Source organism: Pongo abelii, chromosome 1 (assembly GCF_028885655.2).
Source record: "Pongo abelii isolate AG06213 chromosome 1, NHGRI_mPonAbe1-v2.0_pri, whole genome shotgun sequence".
Taxonomy (NCBI): Eukaryota; Metazoa; Chordata; class Mammalia; order Primates; family Hominidae; genus Pongo; species Pongo abelii.
Window position 1 is genome coordinate 201421071 of NC_071985.2, and position 18665 is coordinate 201439735.

At 42.7% G+C, this 18665-nt stretch overlaps 1 protein-coding gene across 10 annotated transcripts in view; it reads right to left on the minus strand.

Moving 5' to 3' along the window:
* The window catches only part of KPNA6 (karyopherin subunit alpha 6), a 67133-nt gene that overhangs the window by 25848 nt on the left and 22620 nt on the right, over positions 1–18665 (minus strand). Inside the window, exons 1-2 of one of the 10 annotated variants that reach the window (XM_063727216.1) lie at positions 3447–3557; positions 2346–2463 (exon numbers count right to left, since the gene is read on the minus strand). In XM_063727216.1, the coding sequence (XP_063583286.1) occupies positions 2346–2427 (82 nt within the window). In that variant the 5' untranslated portion in view covers positions 2428–2463; positions 3447–3557. 10 annotated transcript variants of the gene reach the window in all.

The window sequence follows — 18665 nt, forward strand, 5'->3', positions numbered from 1 at the left end:
ATAAAAATTGTGACCCATAGGAGAAAAATCAGTCAAAAGTTAGATCCAGAAATGACACTTCAGTAGATAGTAGGATGGTTTCAAGTGCTCTAATATATTAGTAACTGGATTCACAGGGGAAAAAAATTGAGAGAAGGACAGAAAAACATTTACAAGCAAAGACTAAAAATTGGCAGGGCATGGTGGCTCAAGCCCGTAATCCCAACACGCTGAGAGGCCGAGGCAGATGGATCACTTGAGGCCAGGAGTTCCAGATCAGCTTGGCCAATATGGTGAAAGCTTGTCTCTACTAAAAATATAAAAATTAGCCAGGTGTGGTAGCTGGTGCCTGTAATCCCAGCTACTCAGGAGGCTGAAGAAGGAGAATCACTTGAACCTGGGAGGTGGAGGTTGCAGTGAGCCAAGATCATGCTACTGCACTACAGCCTGGGCAATAGAGTGAGACCCTGTCTCAAAAAAAAAAAAAAAGACTAAAAATTTTCCAGATCTAATCCCATTAACCCTAAAAGCTATGCTAATCCTTAAGCAAGATAAAAACAAAGAAAATCACAAGACCCATCACAACCAAAATCTTGAAAAGCAGCGATAGATAAAATCTTAAAAGCAGCCAGATAAAGACCTATTAAGACCAAAGATAAGAATGGCCTAGCTTCTTGTCAGAAACCATAAGTCAGAAAACAACAAAACATTTTTAATGTTCTGGAAAAAACAAAAACCTGGTAAACTAGAATTTTATATCCAACAAAGATACTTTTTGAAATGAAAGCAATTCAGCAGGTCATGGGCTAAACTAAAAATAATATTAATAAAGACTTTTTCAGATAAACAAAAGCTGAGAGACTTTTTCTGTAGCTGACTTGCACTAAAGAAATGCTAAAATTCTTCAAGTAGAAGGAAAATGATACCAGATGGAAACTCGGATATCCACAAAATGAAAAACACTAGATATGGCAGATAAACATAAAATACCTTTTTTGCCATTTAAAAATTGTCTTTAAAAAATAACAAGGCACATGGACACACACACAAAAACAGGGAAGCATGGCCCATTCACGGAATAAAGTAGAAACCATTCCTAGCTGCATGTGGTAGCTCAAGCCCAATACTTCAGGAGGCCAAGATGATAGGACTGCCTGAGGCCAGGAGTTAGAGACCATCCTGGGCAACATACGGAGGGAGACCCTATTTCTATTTTAAATAATTTTATAAAAATAGGAAACCATCCCTGAGGAAGCCCAGAGACTGGACTTACTAGACAGATTCTAAAACAACTGTCCTAAATATGCTGAAAGAGATAAAGAAAAACCTGGACAATGAACTGAAGGAAATCTGAAACACAATATATGAATAAAATGAGAATATCAATAAAAAGAAATTATAAAAAGGAACCAAACAAATGTTCTAGAGCTCAAAAGTACACTTCTTGAAATAAAACATTCACTAGAGGGGTTCAACAGCAGATACGAGCAGATAGAAAAAAAAAGTAGCAAACTTGGAGACAGATCAATTAAAATTATCCAATCTGAGGAGCAGAAAGAATAAAGAATGAAGAAAAATGAACAGAATCGAGTGGACCCATGGAACACCATTAAAAGGACCAATATAGCCAGCCCCCCACGGTGGCTCATGATTGTAATCCCAGCAAATTTGGAGGCTGAGGCAGGAGGGCAGCTTGAGCCCACAGTTTGAGACCAGCCTAGGCAACATAGCAAGATCTCATCTCTATTGAAAAAAAAGTAGGGGGGCCGGGCGCAGTGGCTCACGCCTATAATCCCAGCACTTTGGGAGGCTGAGGCGGGTGGATCACAAGGTCAGATGTTTGAGACCAGCCTGACCAATATGGTGAAACCCCGTCTCTACTAAAAATACAAAAAAAATACCCAGGCGTGGTGGCGTGCACCTGTAATCCCAGCTACTCAGGAGGTGAGGCAGGAGAATTGCTTGAACCCGGGAGGTGGAGGTTGCAGTGAGCCAAGATCGCACTCCAGCCTGGGTGACAGAGCGAGACTCCTTCTCAAAAAAAAAAAAAAAAAAAAAGACCAATATACACCACATTATGGGAGTCCTAAAAGCAGAAGATAAAGAGGTAGAATATTTGAAAAAATATGGTCAAAAACTTCCCAAATTAAATAAAACACATGAATCTACATACAAAGGAGCTCAATGAACTCTAATGAAGATATCCACATTTGGGATACCGAGGCAGGTGGATCAACTGAGGTCAGGAGTTCGAGATCAGCCTGGCCGGGTGAAACCCTGTGTCTATACTAAAAAAAACAAAAATTAGCCAGGCATGGTGGCACCTACTAAAAAACCAAATATTAGCCAGGCATAGTGGAACGCACCTGTAATCCCAGCAAGTGGGGGGGCTAAGACAGGAGAATTACTTGAACCTGGGAGGCAGAGACTGCACTGAGCCGAGATCATGCCACTGTACTCCAGCCTGGGTGATAGAGTGAGATTCTGTCTCAGAAAAGAAAAAGAAGATATCCACATTGAGACACATAATCAAACTGATGAAAGCCAAAGACAGAATCTTGAAAGCAGCAAGAAAGAAGTGACTTATCACATACAAAGATGCCCAATAAGATCAACAGGTGATTTCTCATTAGAAATTATGAAAGTCAGGCTGGGAGCAGTGGCTCAGGCCTGTAATCCTAGCACTCTGGGAGGCCAAGGCAGGTGAATGGCTTGCGTTGGAGACCAAGAGTTCAAGAACAGCCTGGGCAACATGGCAAAACCCCGTCTCTACAAAAAGTACAAAAATTAGCTGGGCATGGTGGTGTATGTCTGCAATCCCAGCTACTTAGGAGGACGAGGTAGAAGGATCACCAGAGCCCAGGAGGTTGAAGCTGCAGTGAGCCGTGGTTGTACCACTAGACTCCAGCCTGGGCAACAGAGCAAGACCCTGTCTCCAAAAAAAAAAAAAAAGAAAGAAAGAAAGAAAAAGAAAAAGAAAAGAAATCACGAAGGTCAGAAGGCAGTAGAATAAGAAAGTGCCGAAAAAAGGCTGGGTTCGGTGGTTCATGCCTGTAATCCCAGCACTTTGGGAGGACAAGGCCAGACGATTAGTTGAGCCCAGGAGTTCAAGACCAGCCGGGGCAACAGAGCAAGACCCTGTCTCTACAAATAATTTTGTTTAATTTAGTTGGGCATGGTGGTGTGCACCTATGGTCCCAGCTACCTGGGAGACCTCTAAGTCAGGAGGATTGCCTGAGCACAGGAGGTTGATGCTGCAGTGACTCGTGATTGCACCGTCACTCCAGCCTGTATGACACAGCGAAACCCTGTCTCAAAAACAAAACAAAACAAAACAAAAAGCAAAGTGCTGAAAGAAAAACCGTCAAGCAAGAATTCTATATCTGACAAAACTGTCCTTCAAAAATGAGAGAGAATTATGACATTTCCCCATAAACAAAAGCTGAGGGGCTTTGTTACCACTAGACCTGCTCTGCAAGAAATGCTGGCTGGGCCTGTAATTTCAGCACTTTGGGAGGCTGAGGCAGGAGGATCACATGAGCCGAGTTCGAGACCAGTCTGAGCAATGTGGTGAAACCCCATCTCTACAAAAAAAAATATAAAAATTAGCCGGACGTGGTGGTACGCACCTGTAGTCCCAGCTACTTGGGAGGCTGAGGTGGATTGCTAGAGCCTGGGAGGTTCAGGCTGCAGTGAGCCGTGACTGTACCACTGCACTCCAGCCTGGGCAACAAAGCAAGACTCTGTCAAAAAAAAAAAAAAAAAAAATACTAATGGGAGCCCTTCAGGTTGAAATGAAAGGACACAGTAACTTAATGCCGTATGAAGAAATAAAGATCTCTGATAAAGGTAACTATATGGGCAGATATAAAAGCCAGTATTACTATACATCGGTTTGTAACTTTTCATTTCCTACATGATTTAAAAGACAAATGCATAAAATAATTATAAATCTACATTATTGGTCACACAATGTTTAAACACACAATGTGTGATGACAACAGCATAAAGGAGGAAACAATGCTGTACATGAGCAGTTTTGTATGCTACTGAATTAAGCTGGTATTGATTCCAACTAGAGTGTTATAAAGTTAGAATATTAAGTGTAATCCCCATGGTGTTCACAAGGAAATATCTAAAAAACTACATGCACAGAAAATAAAAATTAAAAATATACACAAAAGGAAATCAGAAGGGAATAAAGAGAGCTGGAATAGCTACATGAATATCTGACAAAACAAACTTTAAGTCATAAACTGTTACCAAAAAGAAAGGACATCATATGGCCAATTCATCAAACTATTATAAAACATATGCAATAAACAAGAGCCCCCAAACATGAAGCAAGTTCTGACAGAAGTGCAGAAAAAATATTTGGAGACTTTTTTGTCCCCACCAACTGTGGCCTACAGATATTTGGAGACTTTTAATGAACCACGTTCAATAATGAACAGAACACCTAGAGAGATACAATAACAGCAGAATATACATTCTTCTCAAGTACAGATTCTCCAGGATAGGCCATATGTTAGCCCACTAAAAGTGTCTCAATAAATTTTGGAACACTGAAGTCATATAAAACATTATCTCTGACTACATGGAATGAAGCTAGAAATCAGTAACAGAAGGATAACTGGAAAATTCACAAATATACGGAAATTAAGGAAGACATTCTTTAAAATGTCAGAAGACTCATATGTCCTGATTTCATAACTTACTACAAAGGTACAGTAATTAAAACAGTGTGGTACTGGCATAAGGATAAGCATATGGACATACGGAATAGAATTGAGAGTCCAGAAATAAACCCTTACATCTATGGCCAGCCAACTGATTTTCAAGAAGGATATTATGTCCATTCAGTGGAGAAAGAAACATTTCATTGTATAGAGAATGAAATATTTTATACATTCTATAAAATGAAATATTAGCCAGACCAGACGGGGTGGCTCACATCTGTAATCTCAACACTTTGGGAGGCCGAGGCGGGCAGATCACTTGAGGTCAGGAGTCTGAGGCCAACCTGGCCAACATGATGAAACCCCATCTCTACTAAAAATACAAAAATTAGCCAGGCATGGTGGCGGGTGCCTGTAATCACAGCTACTCAGGAGGCTGAGGTGGGAGAATCACTTGAACCTAAGAGGCAGAGGTTGCAGTGAGCTGAGATCGTGCTGCTGCACTCCAGCTTGGGGAACAGAGCTTGCTCCATCTCCAAAAAAAAAAAAGAAATGCAAATCAAAACCACAATGATTCAACCTGAGAAAGCTGACTGAAAAAAACGTATATAAAAAAGTTTTGGCCGGGCGCGGTGGCTCACGTCTGTAATCCCAGCACTTTGGGAGGCCGAGATGGGTGGATCACGAGGTCAGGAGATCGAGACTATCCTGGCTAACCCAGTGAAACCCCCCCTCTACTAAAAATACAACAACAAAAAAATTAGCTGGGTGCGGTGGCGGGCCCCTGTAGTCCCAGCTACATGGGAGGCTGAGGCAGGAGAATGGCATGAACCTGAGAGGCGGAGTCTGCAGTGAGCCGAGATCGCGCCACTGCACTGCAGCCTGGGCAACAGTGTGAGATTCCATCTCAAGGAAAAAAAAAAGTTTTAGGCCAAGCACGGTGGCTTACGCCTGTAATTCCAGCACTTTGGGAGGCTGAGGTGGGGAGATTATCTAAGGGTGGGACCCTCCAGCCTGGCCAACATGGAGAAATCCCATCTCTACTAAAAATACAAAATTAGCTGGGCATGGTGGCACATCCCTGCAATCCCAGCTACTCGGGAGGCTGACGCAGGAGAACTGCTTGTACCTGGAAGATGGAGCTTACGGTGAGTCGAGACTGTGCCACTGCACTCCACCCTGGGTGACAGAGCGAGACTCCATCTCAAAAAAAAAAAAAAGGTTTTAAAGACCACAATGACGTACTACTCCACACCCACTAGGATGGAGTAAGAATAATAAAGTACACATTGGCTAAGATCTGGAACCTGGTGGATTGCTGATAAGAATGGAAAATGGTGCAGCCACTGTGGAAAACAGAATAGTAGTTCCTAAAAAAATTAAAAAGAATTACTGTATAATCCAGCAATTCTACTTTTATACTATTCCTCCCTTATTCAGTTTTGCTTTGCAGAGTGTCAGTTATCCATGGACAATAGTGGTCTGAAAATATTAAATGGAAATTTCCAGATAAAAACAATTCATAAGTTTTAAATTTCATACTATTCCAAGTAACACGATGAAACATCATGCTAACCCATCTATTCCACCTGGGACATGAATCATCCCTTTGTCCAGTATATCTACACTGTATACACTGCCAGTTAGTAGCAGATATTGTAGTGTTTGTGTTCAAGTAATCCTTATTTTACCTAATAATGGCCCCAAAGTGCAAAAGTGATGATGTTGGCATATTGTTATAAGTGTTCTATTTTATTACTATTGTTCTCAATCTCTTATTGTGCCTAATTTACAAATTAAACTTCATCATAGGTACGTATGTATAGGAAATAATATAGTATATAGGGTTTGGTACCATCTGTCGTTGCAGGTATCCACTGGGGGTCTTGGAATATATTGCCTGTGGATAAGGCAAGGACTACTGCATATGGATACCATGGAATATCATTCAGCCAAAAAAGGAATGAAGGTCTAACACATGCTACAACATGATTGAACCTTGAAATTAATATGCTAAGTGAAATAAGCAAGACACAAAATATTCCACTTACATGAGGTACCTAGAGTCAAACTCAGAGACAGAAAGTAGATTAGAGGTTACCAGGTGCTGAGAGGAGAGGAAAATAGGGAGTTATTGCTTAGTGGGTACAGAATTTCTGTTAGGGGTAGTAAAATATTTGGAAATAGTGGTGATGATGGTCACATAACATTGTAACTGTAATTAATGCCACTATATTGTAACCTTAAATTGAAAATTTTGTTACATATATTTTACCACTAATAATTTTTTTTTTTAAGACAGAATCTCGCTCTGTCACCCAGGCTGGAGTGCAGCGGTGTGATCTCGGCTCACTGCAACCTCCACCTCCCAGATTCAAGCGATTCTCCTCAAGTAGTGGGGATTACAGGCACCCACCACCATGCCTGGCTAATCTTTGTATTTTTAGTAGAGTTTCTCCATGTTGCCCAGGCTGGAATATTTTTTTTTTTTTTTAATTGGCATTGTAGCCTGGGCTCAGGCCTGTACTGCCAGCACTTTGGGAGGCCGAAGTGGGCAGATTGCTTGAGCCCAGGAGTTCAAGAGCAGCCTGAGCAATATGGTGAAACCACAATCTCTACAAAAAAATACCAAAATTAGCTGGGCATGGTGGCGTGCACCTGTGGTCCCAGCTACTTGGGAGGCTGAGGCAGGAGGATTGCTTGAGCCCAGGACGTTGAGGCTGCAAGTGAGCTGTGTCTGCACCTCTGCACTCCCTTTGAGGCCCGATTATCCCTGTGAGACTAACAGAGAACAGATTTCTGAAAGCAGCACTATGAACTGCTGTCCCCTACTACCTGACACATAGCTTTTCATGACTGAGCCTGGGCTGTCCTGGACGCTAGCCTCTCCTTCAAGCACAGCTGACAGTGAAGCTGGGAGGAGAGCCATGCTGAGCTTCTTTAGTCACCATGGTGACAAGAAACTATCGCAAATATTTGCTTATGACTTCACTGGGGAAGCAGACAAGGGAGGTTAGATTGGAAGGAGGAACATCTGCACAAGCACATCTGGAATCTCAGGGATCCAGCAGGCCAGCGGCTTTTTCCATTATGTACTCCCTTACTTGCTGTGGATGAATTTTTTAAAATTCACAATACAAATAAACCTTTTCTAGTATCTGGCTGTCCTAGACTGTCTTTGGGTTTTCTTAGTCAAGGAACTCTCTCAAAGTGAATAGGTCTCTGAAGTCACATCTTTCATTTCTAGGGAATGTCTAATGTTGCCATGCACTTTCTAAGCTTTTAAAACCAAAGAGCTAGCAATGATAATACAAAATAGGTAGGGGCCTTAAAATGGCTGAATCATGTCTGTTCCGAATTCATATTATGAAGTCCTAAACCCCAATACCTCAAAACGCGTCTATATTTGAAGATAGAGTCCTTAAAGAGGTAATTAAGGTAAATAAGGTTATTGGGGTAGGCCCTAATCCAGTAACTGGTGTCCTTAAAACAAGAGAGGGAGAACAGCATGTGAACATGAAGACAGCTATATAGAAGCCAACAACAAATGGCTGAGAATAAAACAACCCTTCTGACAACCTTTTTTTTTTTTTTTTGAGACAGGGTCTCGCTCTGTCACCCAGGCTGGAATGCAGGGACACAATCTCAGCTCTCTGCAACCTCTGTCTCCGGGGTTCAAGCGATCCTCCTGCCTCAGCCTCCTGAGTAGCCCGGATTACAGGCACGGGCCAGCATGCCTGGCTAATTTTTTGCATTTTTAGTAGAGACAGGGTCTCACCATGTTGAGGCTGGTCTCAAACTCTGTGATCCGCCCGCCTTGGCTTCCCAAAGTGCTGGGATTACAGGCATGAGCCACTGCACCTGACCTCTTCTGACAACTTGATCTCAGACTTCTAGCCTCCAGAACTGTGAGAAAATACATTTCTGTTGTTTAAACCACCCAGCCTGTGGTTCTTTGTTATGGTGGCCCTCACAAACTAATATAGGCCCTAATTATCTAATCTAAAGAAGGCACCGACTCCTGCCAGTGTCTGATATCAAATTCAAGTTAATTAAGCCTTCTCTTTAGACCTGGGCAAAGGCGACAATCAAAGTAAACTGCTTTCATGAGACACAAGGACATGCCTGTAATAAGAAAGGTTAAGATTCACTTAATAGGCCGGGCACCAGTGGCTCATGCCTGTAACCTCAACACTTTGGGAGGCTGAGGCGGGTGGATTATCTGAGGTAGGGAGTTCAAGACCAGCCTGGCCAACATGGTGAAATCCTGTCTCTACAAAAATATAAAAATTAGCCAGGCATGATGGTGGGTGCCTGTAATTCCAGCCACTTAGGAGGCTGAGACAGAAGAATTACTTGAACATGGGAGGCAGAGGTTGCAGTGAGCCAAGGTTGCGCCACTGCACTCCAGCCTGGGTGACAGTGTGAGACTCCGTCTCAAAAAAAAAAAAAAAAAAAAAAGAATTCACTTAAAAAAAAAAAAAAGCCCTAATGGATAAATGAAAAAACTGAGGCTCACTCAGGTCACACATTAGTGAGTAGCAAGATAGCCATAGTGCTCCATTTAATCACCGGTATGTTTAACATTTTGAGATTCATAAACATTTTAAACTCAGGCCGATTGACTGTTGAGCCTCCCCTCCACCACCATACCAGATTTTTATAGGAACTCACCTTCATAGTACAAGTTTTCCTTTTATTAATACAATGAGTTCTCATCCTAGACCACAGATCCAACCAACCACAAACCTGAAGTACATGTATGGACTAACACCTACAACATCAGGATTAATTCCCCCAAAGCAGGTAAAGCCAGCCATGATGCTGGGATGTGATGGGTGAGAAGATAACACACAATACACAAGTGATAGAAGCAATAATAAATCCAAAGATTTCATAGATGTTCTTCCAAATCTTACCTGGCCCAGTTTCTTACCAAAGATGCCATAAGAAAACATCAAAGATGGCTTAAATTTTGCTGTCTTCTTACTGGTCTACCTATTAGTTATTTACTGCAAATTAATATAAAGTTGATGGCAAAATTTGGGTATTGTTGTAACTTTGCCAGCTAAAAACACACTGTAGGAACAGTTCTAGGAATCTCACCTCCTGGGATTCCTTATACTGAGAACCAGACACTTGTGAGTGCATTTTTTCATTCATTTTCCCTTAGCTACTGCACCATTTCTCAGTTCTCATGAATAGCCAAACTGTTTTTTCTGTTTCCATTACAAACTGCTTCAACACTGAAAGTTTGATATAGTACAATAAATATCTATAAATTATACTAATATTCAATGATCTTTAACAACATCATATTAGTTTTATTCTATCAGATGTATATATAATATAGCTATATTTTTAACTGCACATTTGAAAATTGTAAATGTCATCACTTGGCACTTCACCCAATTACTTTAGTATGTAGCCCATAATAATGACCTTCTTTTTTTTTTTTTCCTCCCGAGACAGTCTCACTCTGTTGCCCAGGCTGGAGTGCAGTGGCACCATCTCAGCTCACTGCAACCTCTGCCTCCTGGGTTCAAGCAATTCTTCTGCCTCAGCCTCCCAAATAGCTGGGATTACAGGTTCACACCACCATGCCCAGCTAATTTTTCTATTTTTTAGTAGAGATGGGGTTTCACCATGTTGGCCAGGCTTGTCTCGAACTCCTGACCTTGTGATCCGCCTGCCTCGGCCTCCCAAAGTGCTGGGATTACAGGCGTGAGCCAGGCCCAGGACCTTCTTCTTATATAACCACAACAGCATTTTCAAACCTAAGAAATTAACAAAATACCCAATATCTAGTCCATATTCAAATTTCTTAATTATCTCAACATATCCTTTATATCTGGGTTTTTCTCCCTGAATCTAGCCAAGGTTCACACATTGTATTTGTTATTTTAACATTTTATCATGGAAAATTTCAAATATACACAAAAGTAGACAAAACGTAAATAAAATGAATCTCATACACTAACCATCCAGATTCAATGATCAACTAGCAGCCATTCATCTATGCTTCTGCCTCTCCCAGATCCTTGAAGCAAATTCCTGACCTATCACTTCATCCACATTTCAGTACGTAACTGCAAACAACAAAGCCATTTTAAAAACTACAGTATCATTATCCAACATCTGATCACTTTTAATCTACAATGCTCATCCTCCTCTCCCCCAACCCTTTTATTTGCTTGTGATACTCTCTGAAGAGACTAGGTCAGTTTTCTTATAGAACGCCTCACATTCTAGTTTTGTGTTATTAAACTCATACCCTTATCCCTTGTATTTCCTGTAAAATGGAAGTTAAGTCTAGGGGCTAGAATAGATTCAGGTTAAAAATAACTTTTGGTGTTGCTGGGTTATAGATGGAGAAAAAAACATATATATATATATAGCAATTGTTGGCCAAGAATATATATAGGTGATGCTGTGTGCTTCATACTGTTTCCTACTACACAGCCTTTGCACTTCCTGTTCTTTTTGCCTTCAACGCTTTTCCTTAGCTCTTGGAATTGCTGGGTCCTTCCCCATTACCCTAACCCAAAGTAAGTTACCCTATTTTTGTCAGAACACCTGTTTTCTTTCTTTCATTATACTAATTCCAATCCATCTGCTCTCCGTAGGATGTTAAGTTCCACAAAGGCAGAATTGTTGTATCCCCGGCATCTACAACAAATATTTGTTGAGTGAATCACCACTCAAATATTTATTATATACTCATTGAGCATATACGTTGTTCCAGACACAAGGCCTAGCCACAACAGCTATTTAACAAATGTTTGCCAGATAGGTAAGTAAAGGAGTATATATCAAAGAAATCTTCCTTGTGACTGGAGTGAAGCAGACCCTCCAAAGGCAGATTACAGAAGAATTTCTTACTAAAAACCCAGAAACCACAATTTCCTCCAGAATTCATGTGAAAATTAAACTAAAACCATCCATTATAAAAACTACAGGACACAAGACACAAATACCTCAGAAAAAGACAGTTTAGACTGTTAAATCCAGTGACCCACTCAGTAGTCATTGCATTTAGCTTTCTAATTTGTCACTGAAACTAATTTGCCTTCCTGAAACTCTATTCATGATTCTAATAACACCATCCTCTCCCAATTTTTCTCTTAGCCTTCCAACCACTCTTCAAGTTTCTTACTGTGGTCGTCTTCCAAAGCCAACCTCTTAATGTCAGTGTGTACCAAAATCCTACCTTTGGTCCTCTTCTCAGCAGGAGGAGCCCCCAACTCCAAGCTCATGATCTCCCTTAGCTTCCACCTCCACTTTTTTTTTTTTTTTTTGAGATGGAGTTTTGCTCTTGTTGCCCAGGCTGGAGTGCAATGGCGTGATCTCGGCTCACCACAACCTCCGTCTCCCAGGTTCAAGTGATTCTCCTGCCTCAGCCTCCCAAGTAGCTGGGATTACAGGCATGTGCCACCACGCCTGGCTAATTTTGTATTTTTAGTAGAGATGGGGTTTCTCCATGTTGGTCAGGCTGGTCTCGACTCCTGACCTCAGATGATCCACCCGCCTTGGCCTCCCAAAGTGCTGGGTTGACAGTCATGAGCCACCGCGCCTGGCCAGCTTCCACCTCTACTTTTAAACCAAGTTTGAAATCCCTATTGTCAAAACATCTTGCCTACTGGCTATCTTCACCCAACTTTCTCTTTAAACCAGTTTCTGCTATCTTCCCTATTTTTTTTTCGGACAGAGTTTCACTCTTGTCATCCAGGCTGGAGTGCAGTGGCATGATCTCGGCTCATCGCAACCTCTGCTTCCTGGGTTGATGCAATTCTCTTGCCTCAGCCTCCCAAGTAGCTGGGATTACAGTCGCCCACCACCATGCCCGGCTAATTTTTGTATTTTTAGTAGAGATGGGGTTTCACCATGTTGGCCAGGCTGGTCTCGAACTCCTGACCTCAAGTGATCTGCCCGCCTCAGCCTCCCAATGTGCTGGGACTATAGGCGTGAGCCACTGTGCCCGGCCTATCTTCCCTATTTCGGAGTTAATGCCATCACCATTCACCTGGTCTTGGAGTCACCCATGAACATTCTCCTCCCCAACTCAGTAAACTGATTTTTATCTGTTACTCCAAATTGGCTCCTACTGACCACCTCCAATAAATTTTAGTTTACACCCTCATCACCTCTCACTTCTAGATTATTAAATCTTTGAGAACAAGAACTCTTTTACTTATCTTTGCGTCTATAGCAAAGTACACAGCATGCCCTCAAATGTTCCATCTAACATTTTAAACTTCAGTTTTCTAGAGAATCTGAAGTCGTTTACAATAAATTCAATGAAATAAAAATAAAACAAGAATCTGGATTAGGAATATACAAATTTATATAGAAATTGGGGGAAGTAGCCAGGTGCAGTGGTTCACACTTGTAATCCTAGCACTTTGAGAGGCCAAGGTGGGAGGATCACTTGAGCCCAGGAGTTAGAGACCAGCCTGGGTAACCTAGCAAGACTGTCTCTGCAAAAAATTTCAAAAATTAGCCAGGCGTGGTGACACACACCTGTGGTCCCAGCTACTCGGGAGGCTGAGGTCGGAGGGCTGCTTGAACCTGGGAGCTTGAGACTACAGTGAGCCGTGCTGGTACCACAGTGCTCCAGCTTGGGTGACAGAGCAAGATCCTTTCTCAAAACAAACAAAAAAAAGTGGGGGAAGATGAATGCAGTAAACAGAACCCAAAGAACCACTTAATTATTAAAACAGAGTGGCATTTTGGCATGTCAGCTACCCGGCATCCAAAGTAAAGTAAAATGAGCACTTACATAATTTTCATTGTCCTTGAAGAGAACACTCAAGTATATTTGGAAAGCAAAGTAATTCTTCTTAAATTGTTTTATTTTCGTTTTCTCCTCCACTACTAATTCAAGAAGGAAAGCAACGTATTTCTGAAACTTGGCTTCAAGAATGAATAATACTTAAGGCTTTAGGGTCTGCCCTTTAGGCTTTGATCTGAAAACCAGAAAGGCTGGCAGTAATAGTGTATGATGTCTCTTCTAACCATATCTTCACTCCAAATGTAATGAATTGGGGAGGAATAAATGCCTAGAGAATCTCATTCTACTTATTCCATATAACTTCCCACTTTATCAAACAGAATCCATAGGCTGAATCAGAATAGATTTAGATTATTAGTCTGATCTCTCCTCTGATACTCTGAATCATTGTTCTGTTTCCCTGACCTATAACCTATGTCTGAGTACTACCAGTGATAATATATTATTACAAAAGCAACCCATTTCATTTCACACAGCTCTAATTACTAAGGTTTCCATCATTGTGAATGAGACCTACATATGACTAACTCACATGAGTCCCATTTGTTAGATTTGCTAGATCTGATTTTCAAGAGAAGCTAGAGGCAGGGCTCACATCTGTAATCCCAGCACTTTGGGAGGCCAAGGTGGGCAGATCACCTCAGGTCAGGAGTTTGAGACCAGCCTGGTCAACATGGTGAAACCCTGTCTCTACTAAAAATACAAAAAAAATTAGCCATGTGTGGTGGCAGGCACTTGTAATCCCAGCTACTTGGGAGGCTGAGGCAGGAGAATCACTTGAACCCAGGAGGTTTCAGTGAGCCAAGATCACGTCCTTGCACTCCAGCCTGGGCAACAAGAGCGAAACGCCATCTCAAAAAAAAAAAAAAAAAAAAAAAAGAAGCTAGAAATGTGGATTTTATATACAGCCAACTGTTTAATGTTTGTTTAATTTTTGAAAAACATATTAGTCCCTGTAAGACACATCTACTACAAGCCAAGTGTGGCCTACAGACTACTAGTTTGGAGCCTCTGGTTAAATTCTATTAATACAAATTAAAGAGCATGTTAGAATTTTTAAGTGATCCTATCTATTTGTGCAGACTTTTAAGTGTCCTGTTGGCAAAGAAGTCCTATTATTTTTATTTCCTTTGGTAATAGGTTTATTGAGATGTAATTCATATACCATACAATTCATACATTTTTAGTATATTTAGTATGATTTTTGGTGTATTTATAGAGCTGGGCAACCATTAGCACAATTTTAGAACATCTTCATCATTCTAAAAAAAAAAAAAAAACCCATAACTCTAAGGCCGGGCATGGCAGCTAATGCCTGTAATTCCAGCACTTCGGGAGGCAGAGGTGGTCGGATCACTTGAGCCCAGGAGGTCAAGACTAGTCTGGGTAACATAATAAGACCCTGCCTCGAAAAAAAAAAAAAAAAAAAAAAAAGGCCAAGCATGGTGGCTCACGCCTGTGATTCTAGCAATTTGGGAGGCTGAAGTGGGTGGATCACTTCAGGTCAGTTCAAGACCAGTCTGGGCAACATAATTAGACTCTGCCTCTAAAAAAAAAAAAAAAAAATGGCCGAGCATGGTGGCTCACGCCTGTAATTCTAGCAATTTGGGAGGCTGAAGTGGGTGGATAACTTGAGGTCAGGAGTTTGAGACCAGCCTGGCCAACATGACAAAACCCTGTCTCTACTAAAAATAAATTGGCCAGGCGCGGTGGCTCACACATGTAATCCCAGCACTTTGGGAGGCTGAGGGGGACAGATCACCTGAGGTCGGGAGTTCAAGACCAGCCTGACCAACATGGAGAAACCCCACCTCTACTAAAACTACAAAATTAGCCAGGGGTGGTGGCGCATGCCTGTAATCCCAGCTACTTGGGAGGCTGAAGCAGGAAAATCACTTGAACCCGCGAGGTGGAGGTTGCGGTGAGCTGAGATTGCACCACTGCACTCCAGCCTGGGTAACAAGAGTGAAACTCTGTCTGTAAATAAATAAATAAGCCAGGAGTGGTAGCACGTGCCTGTAGTCCCAGCTACTCAGGAGGCTGAGGCAGGAGAATCGCTTGAACCTGGAAAGCAGAGGTTGAGGTGAGCTGAGATTGTGCCACTGCACTCCAGGCTGGGCTACAGAGCAAGACTCCGTCTCGAAGGAAAAAAAAAAGTAAAAAAAATAAAATAAAATTTAAAAAAAAGAAACTCCATTACTCTTTAGCTGTCACCCCCAATGCTCACCCACCTAAGCTGTAAACAATCACTAAGGTACTTTCTATTTCTTACAGATTTGCCTGCTCTGGACATTTCATTTAAATAGAACCATACAATATGTGGTCTTTGACTGGCTTCTTTCACTTAGCGTAATGATTTTGAGGTTCATCCATGTTTTAGCATATATCAGTATATTCTTTTTATAGCATTTTTTTTTTTTTTTTTTGAGACAGACTCTTGCTCTGTTGCCCAGGTTTGAGTGCAGTGGCATGGTCTCAGCTCACTCCAGCCTTTGCCTCCCGGGTTCTGGCGATTCTCCTGCCTCAGCCTCCCAGGTAGCTGAGATTACAGGCGCGCACCACCACATCTGGCTAATTTTTGTATTTTGAGTAGAGACGGGGTTTTGTTATGTTGCCCAGGCTAGTCTTGAATTCCTGGGCTCAAGTGATCTTCCTGCCTCAGCCTCCTAAAGTGCTAAGATCATAGGCTAAGTCACTGCAGGTTTAGTGGTAACAACCCCCCTAAGCTTTTGTTTATCTGGAAATATCTTAATTTCTCCCTCATTTTAGAAGGGCAGTTTTGTTAGATATAGCTTTTTTTTTTTTTTTTTTTGAGATGAAGTGTTGTACTGTCACCAAGGCTGGAGTGCAATGGTGCAATCTCGGCTCACTGCAACCTCCGCCTCCCGGGTTCAAGCAATTCTCCTGCCTCGGCCTCCCCAGTAGCTGGGACTACAGGGGCCCACCACCCATTTTTTAAATACAAAAAAAAATTTTTTTTGTATTTTTAGTAGAGACGAGGTTTCACCACGTTGGCCAGGCTGGCCTCGAACTACGGACCTCAGGTGATTCACCCACTTCAGACTCCCAAAGTGCTGGGATTACAGGCATGAGCCACCACGCCCGGCCTCAAGCAATTCTCTTCCTTCAGCCTCCGCAGTAGCTGGGATTACAGATGCCCGCCGCTGCACCTGGCTAATTTTTGTATTTTTAGTAGAGACGGGGTTTCACCATGTTGGCCAGGCTGGTCTCGAACTCCTGACCTCAAGTGATCCGCCTGTCTCCGCCTCCAAAGTGCTGGGATTACAGGGGTGAGCCACCACGCCCATGCCGCCTGGCCAGATATAGAATTCTTGCTTGACGGTTTTTCTTTCAGCACTTTGCTTTTTTGTTTTGTTTTGTTTTTGAGACAGGTTTTTGCTCTGTCATACAGGCTGGAATGCAGTAGTGCAATCAACTCCCTGCAGCCTAGACCTTGTGAGGCAATCTTCCTACCTCAGCCTCCCACATAGCTGGGACCACAGGCCCATGCCATCATGTCCAAGTAATTTTTTTTTTTTTTTGTATAGACTAGGTCTTGTGATGTTGCCCAGGCTGGTTTTGAATTCCTTGGCTCAAGTGATCCTCTGGCCTTGGCCTCTCAAAGTGCTGGATTACAGGTATGAACCACTGCACCTGGCCTCTTTCAGCACTTTGTTATCCTACTGCTTTCTAATCTCCACAATTTTTTTTTTTTTTTTAAGACAAGGTCTTGCTCTGTCACCGAGGCTGGAGTGCAGTGGTGCAATCATGGCTCACTGCCGCCCCAACCTCCCAGACTCAAGCAATCCTCTTACCTCAGCCTCCTGAGTAGCTGGGACTACAGGTGTGTACCACCACACCCGGCTAATTTTCATATTTTTTGTAGAGATGAGGTTTCAACATGTTTTCCAGGCTAGTCTCAAATTCCTAGGCTCAAGTGATCTGCCTGCCTCAGCCTCCCAGAGTGCTGGGATTACAGGTGTGAGACCCCGCGCCCAGCCATGCAACCACTTAAAAAAATATTTTGGGGCCAGGCACCGTGGCTCACATCTGTAATCCCAACACTTTTGGAGGCTGAGGCAGGTGGATCATTGGAGCCCAGGAGTTTGACACCAGCCTGGGCAACAAAGTGGGACCCCATATGTATATATTTTTTCTTTTTTCTTTGAGACGGAGTCTCGCTCTGTCGCCCAGGCCGGAGTGCAGTGGCGCCATCTCGGCTCACTGCAAGCTCCGCCTCCGGGGTTCACGCCATTCTCCTACCTCAGCCTCCGGAGTAGCTGGGACTACAGGCGCCTGCCACCACGCCCGGCTAATTTTTTGTATTTTTAGTAGAGACGGGGTTTCACCATGTTAGCCAGGATGGTCTTGATCTCCTGACCTTGTCATCCGCCCGCCTCGGCCTCCCAAAGTGCTGGGATTACAGGCTTGAGCCACCGCGCCGGGCCGGGCCGGGACCCCATATTTTTAAAATAAAATGGCTGCACTGACTGGAAATGGTGGCTCACACCTGTATTCCCACTTTGGGAGGTTGAGGCAGGCAGATCACTTGAGCCCAGGAATTTGAGACCAGTCTGGGCAACATGGCAAAACCCTATCTCTATAAAAAATACAAAAAGCCAGGCATGGGGGCATGTGCCTATAGTCCCAGCTACCTGGGAAGTGGGAGGATTGCCTGAGCCCTTGCGGTTGAGGCTGTAGTGAGCTGTGATCACACCACAGCACTCTAGCCTGGGCAACAGGCTCAAACAAAACAAAATAAAATAAAACACTTTAATGCTTTAAAAGACACCATTGGGCCCGGCGTGGTGGCTCATGCCTGTAATCCCCGCACTTTGGGGAGCCAAGGGGGGCAGATCACCTGAGGTCAGGAGTTCAAGACCAGCCTGGACAACATGGTGAAACCTTGTCTCTACTAAGAATACAAATATCAGCCGGGTATGGTGGTGCATACCTGTAATCCCAGCTACTTGGGAGGCTGAGGCAGGAGAATTGCTTCCACCTGGAAAGCGGAGGTTGCAGTGAGCCGAGATTACGCCACTGCACTACAGCCTGGGCAACAGAGCAAGACTCCGTCTCAAAAAAATAAAAAAATAAATAAAAAATAAATAAATATAAAAAATAAAAAGTAAATAAAAGACACCATCAAGAAAGTGAAAATGTATCCTCATTTCTATAGTATCCCTGCCTGTCACACCAGAGGCCAGGCTGGATTC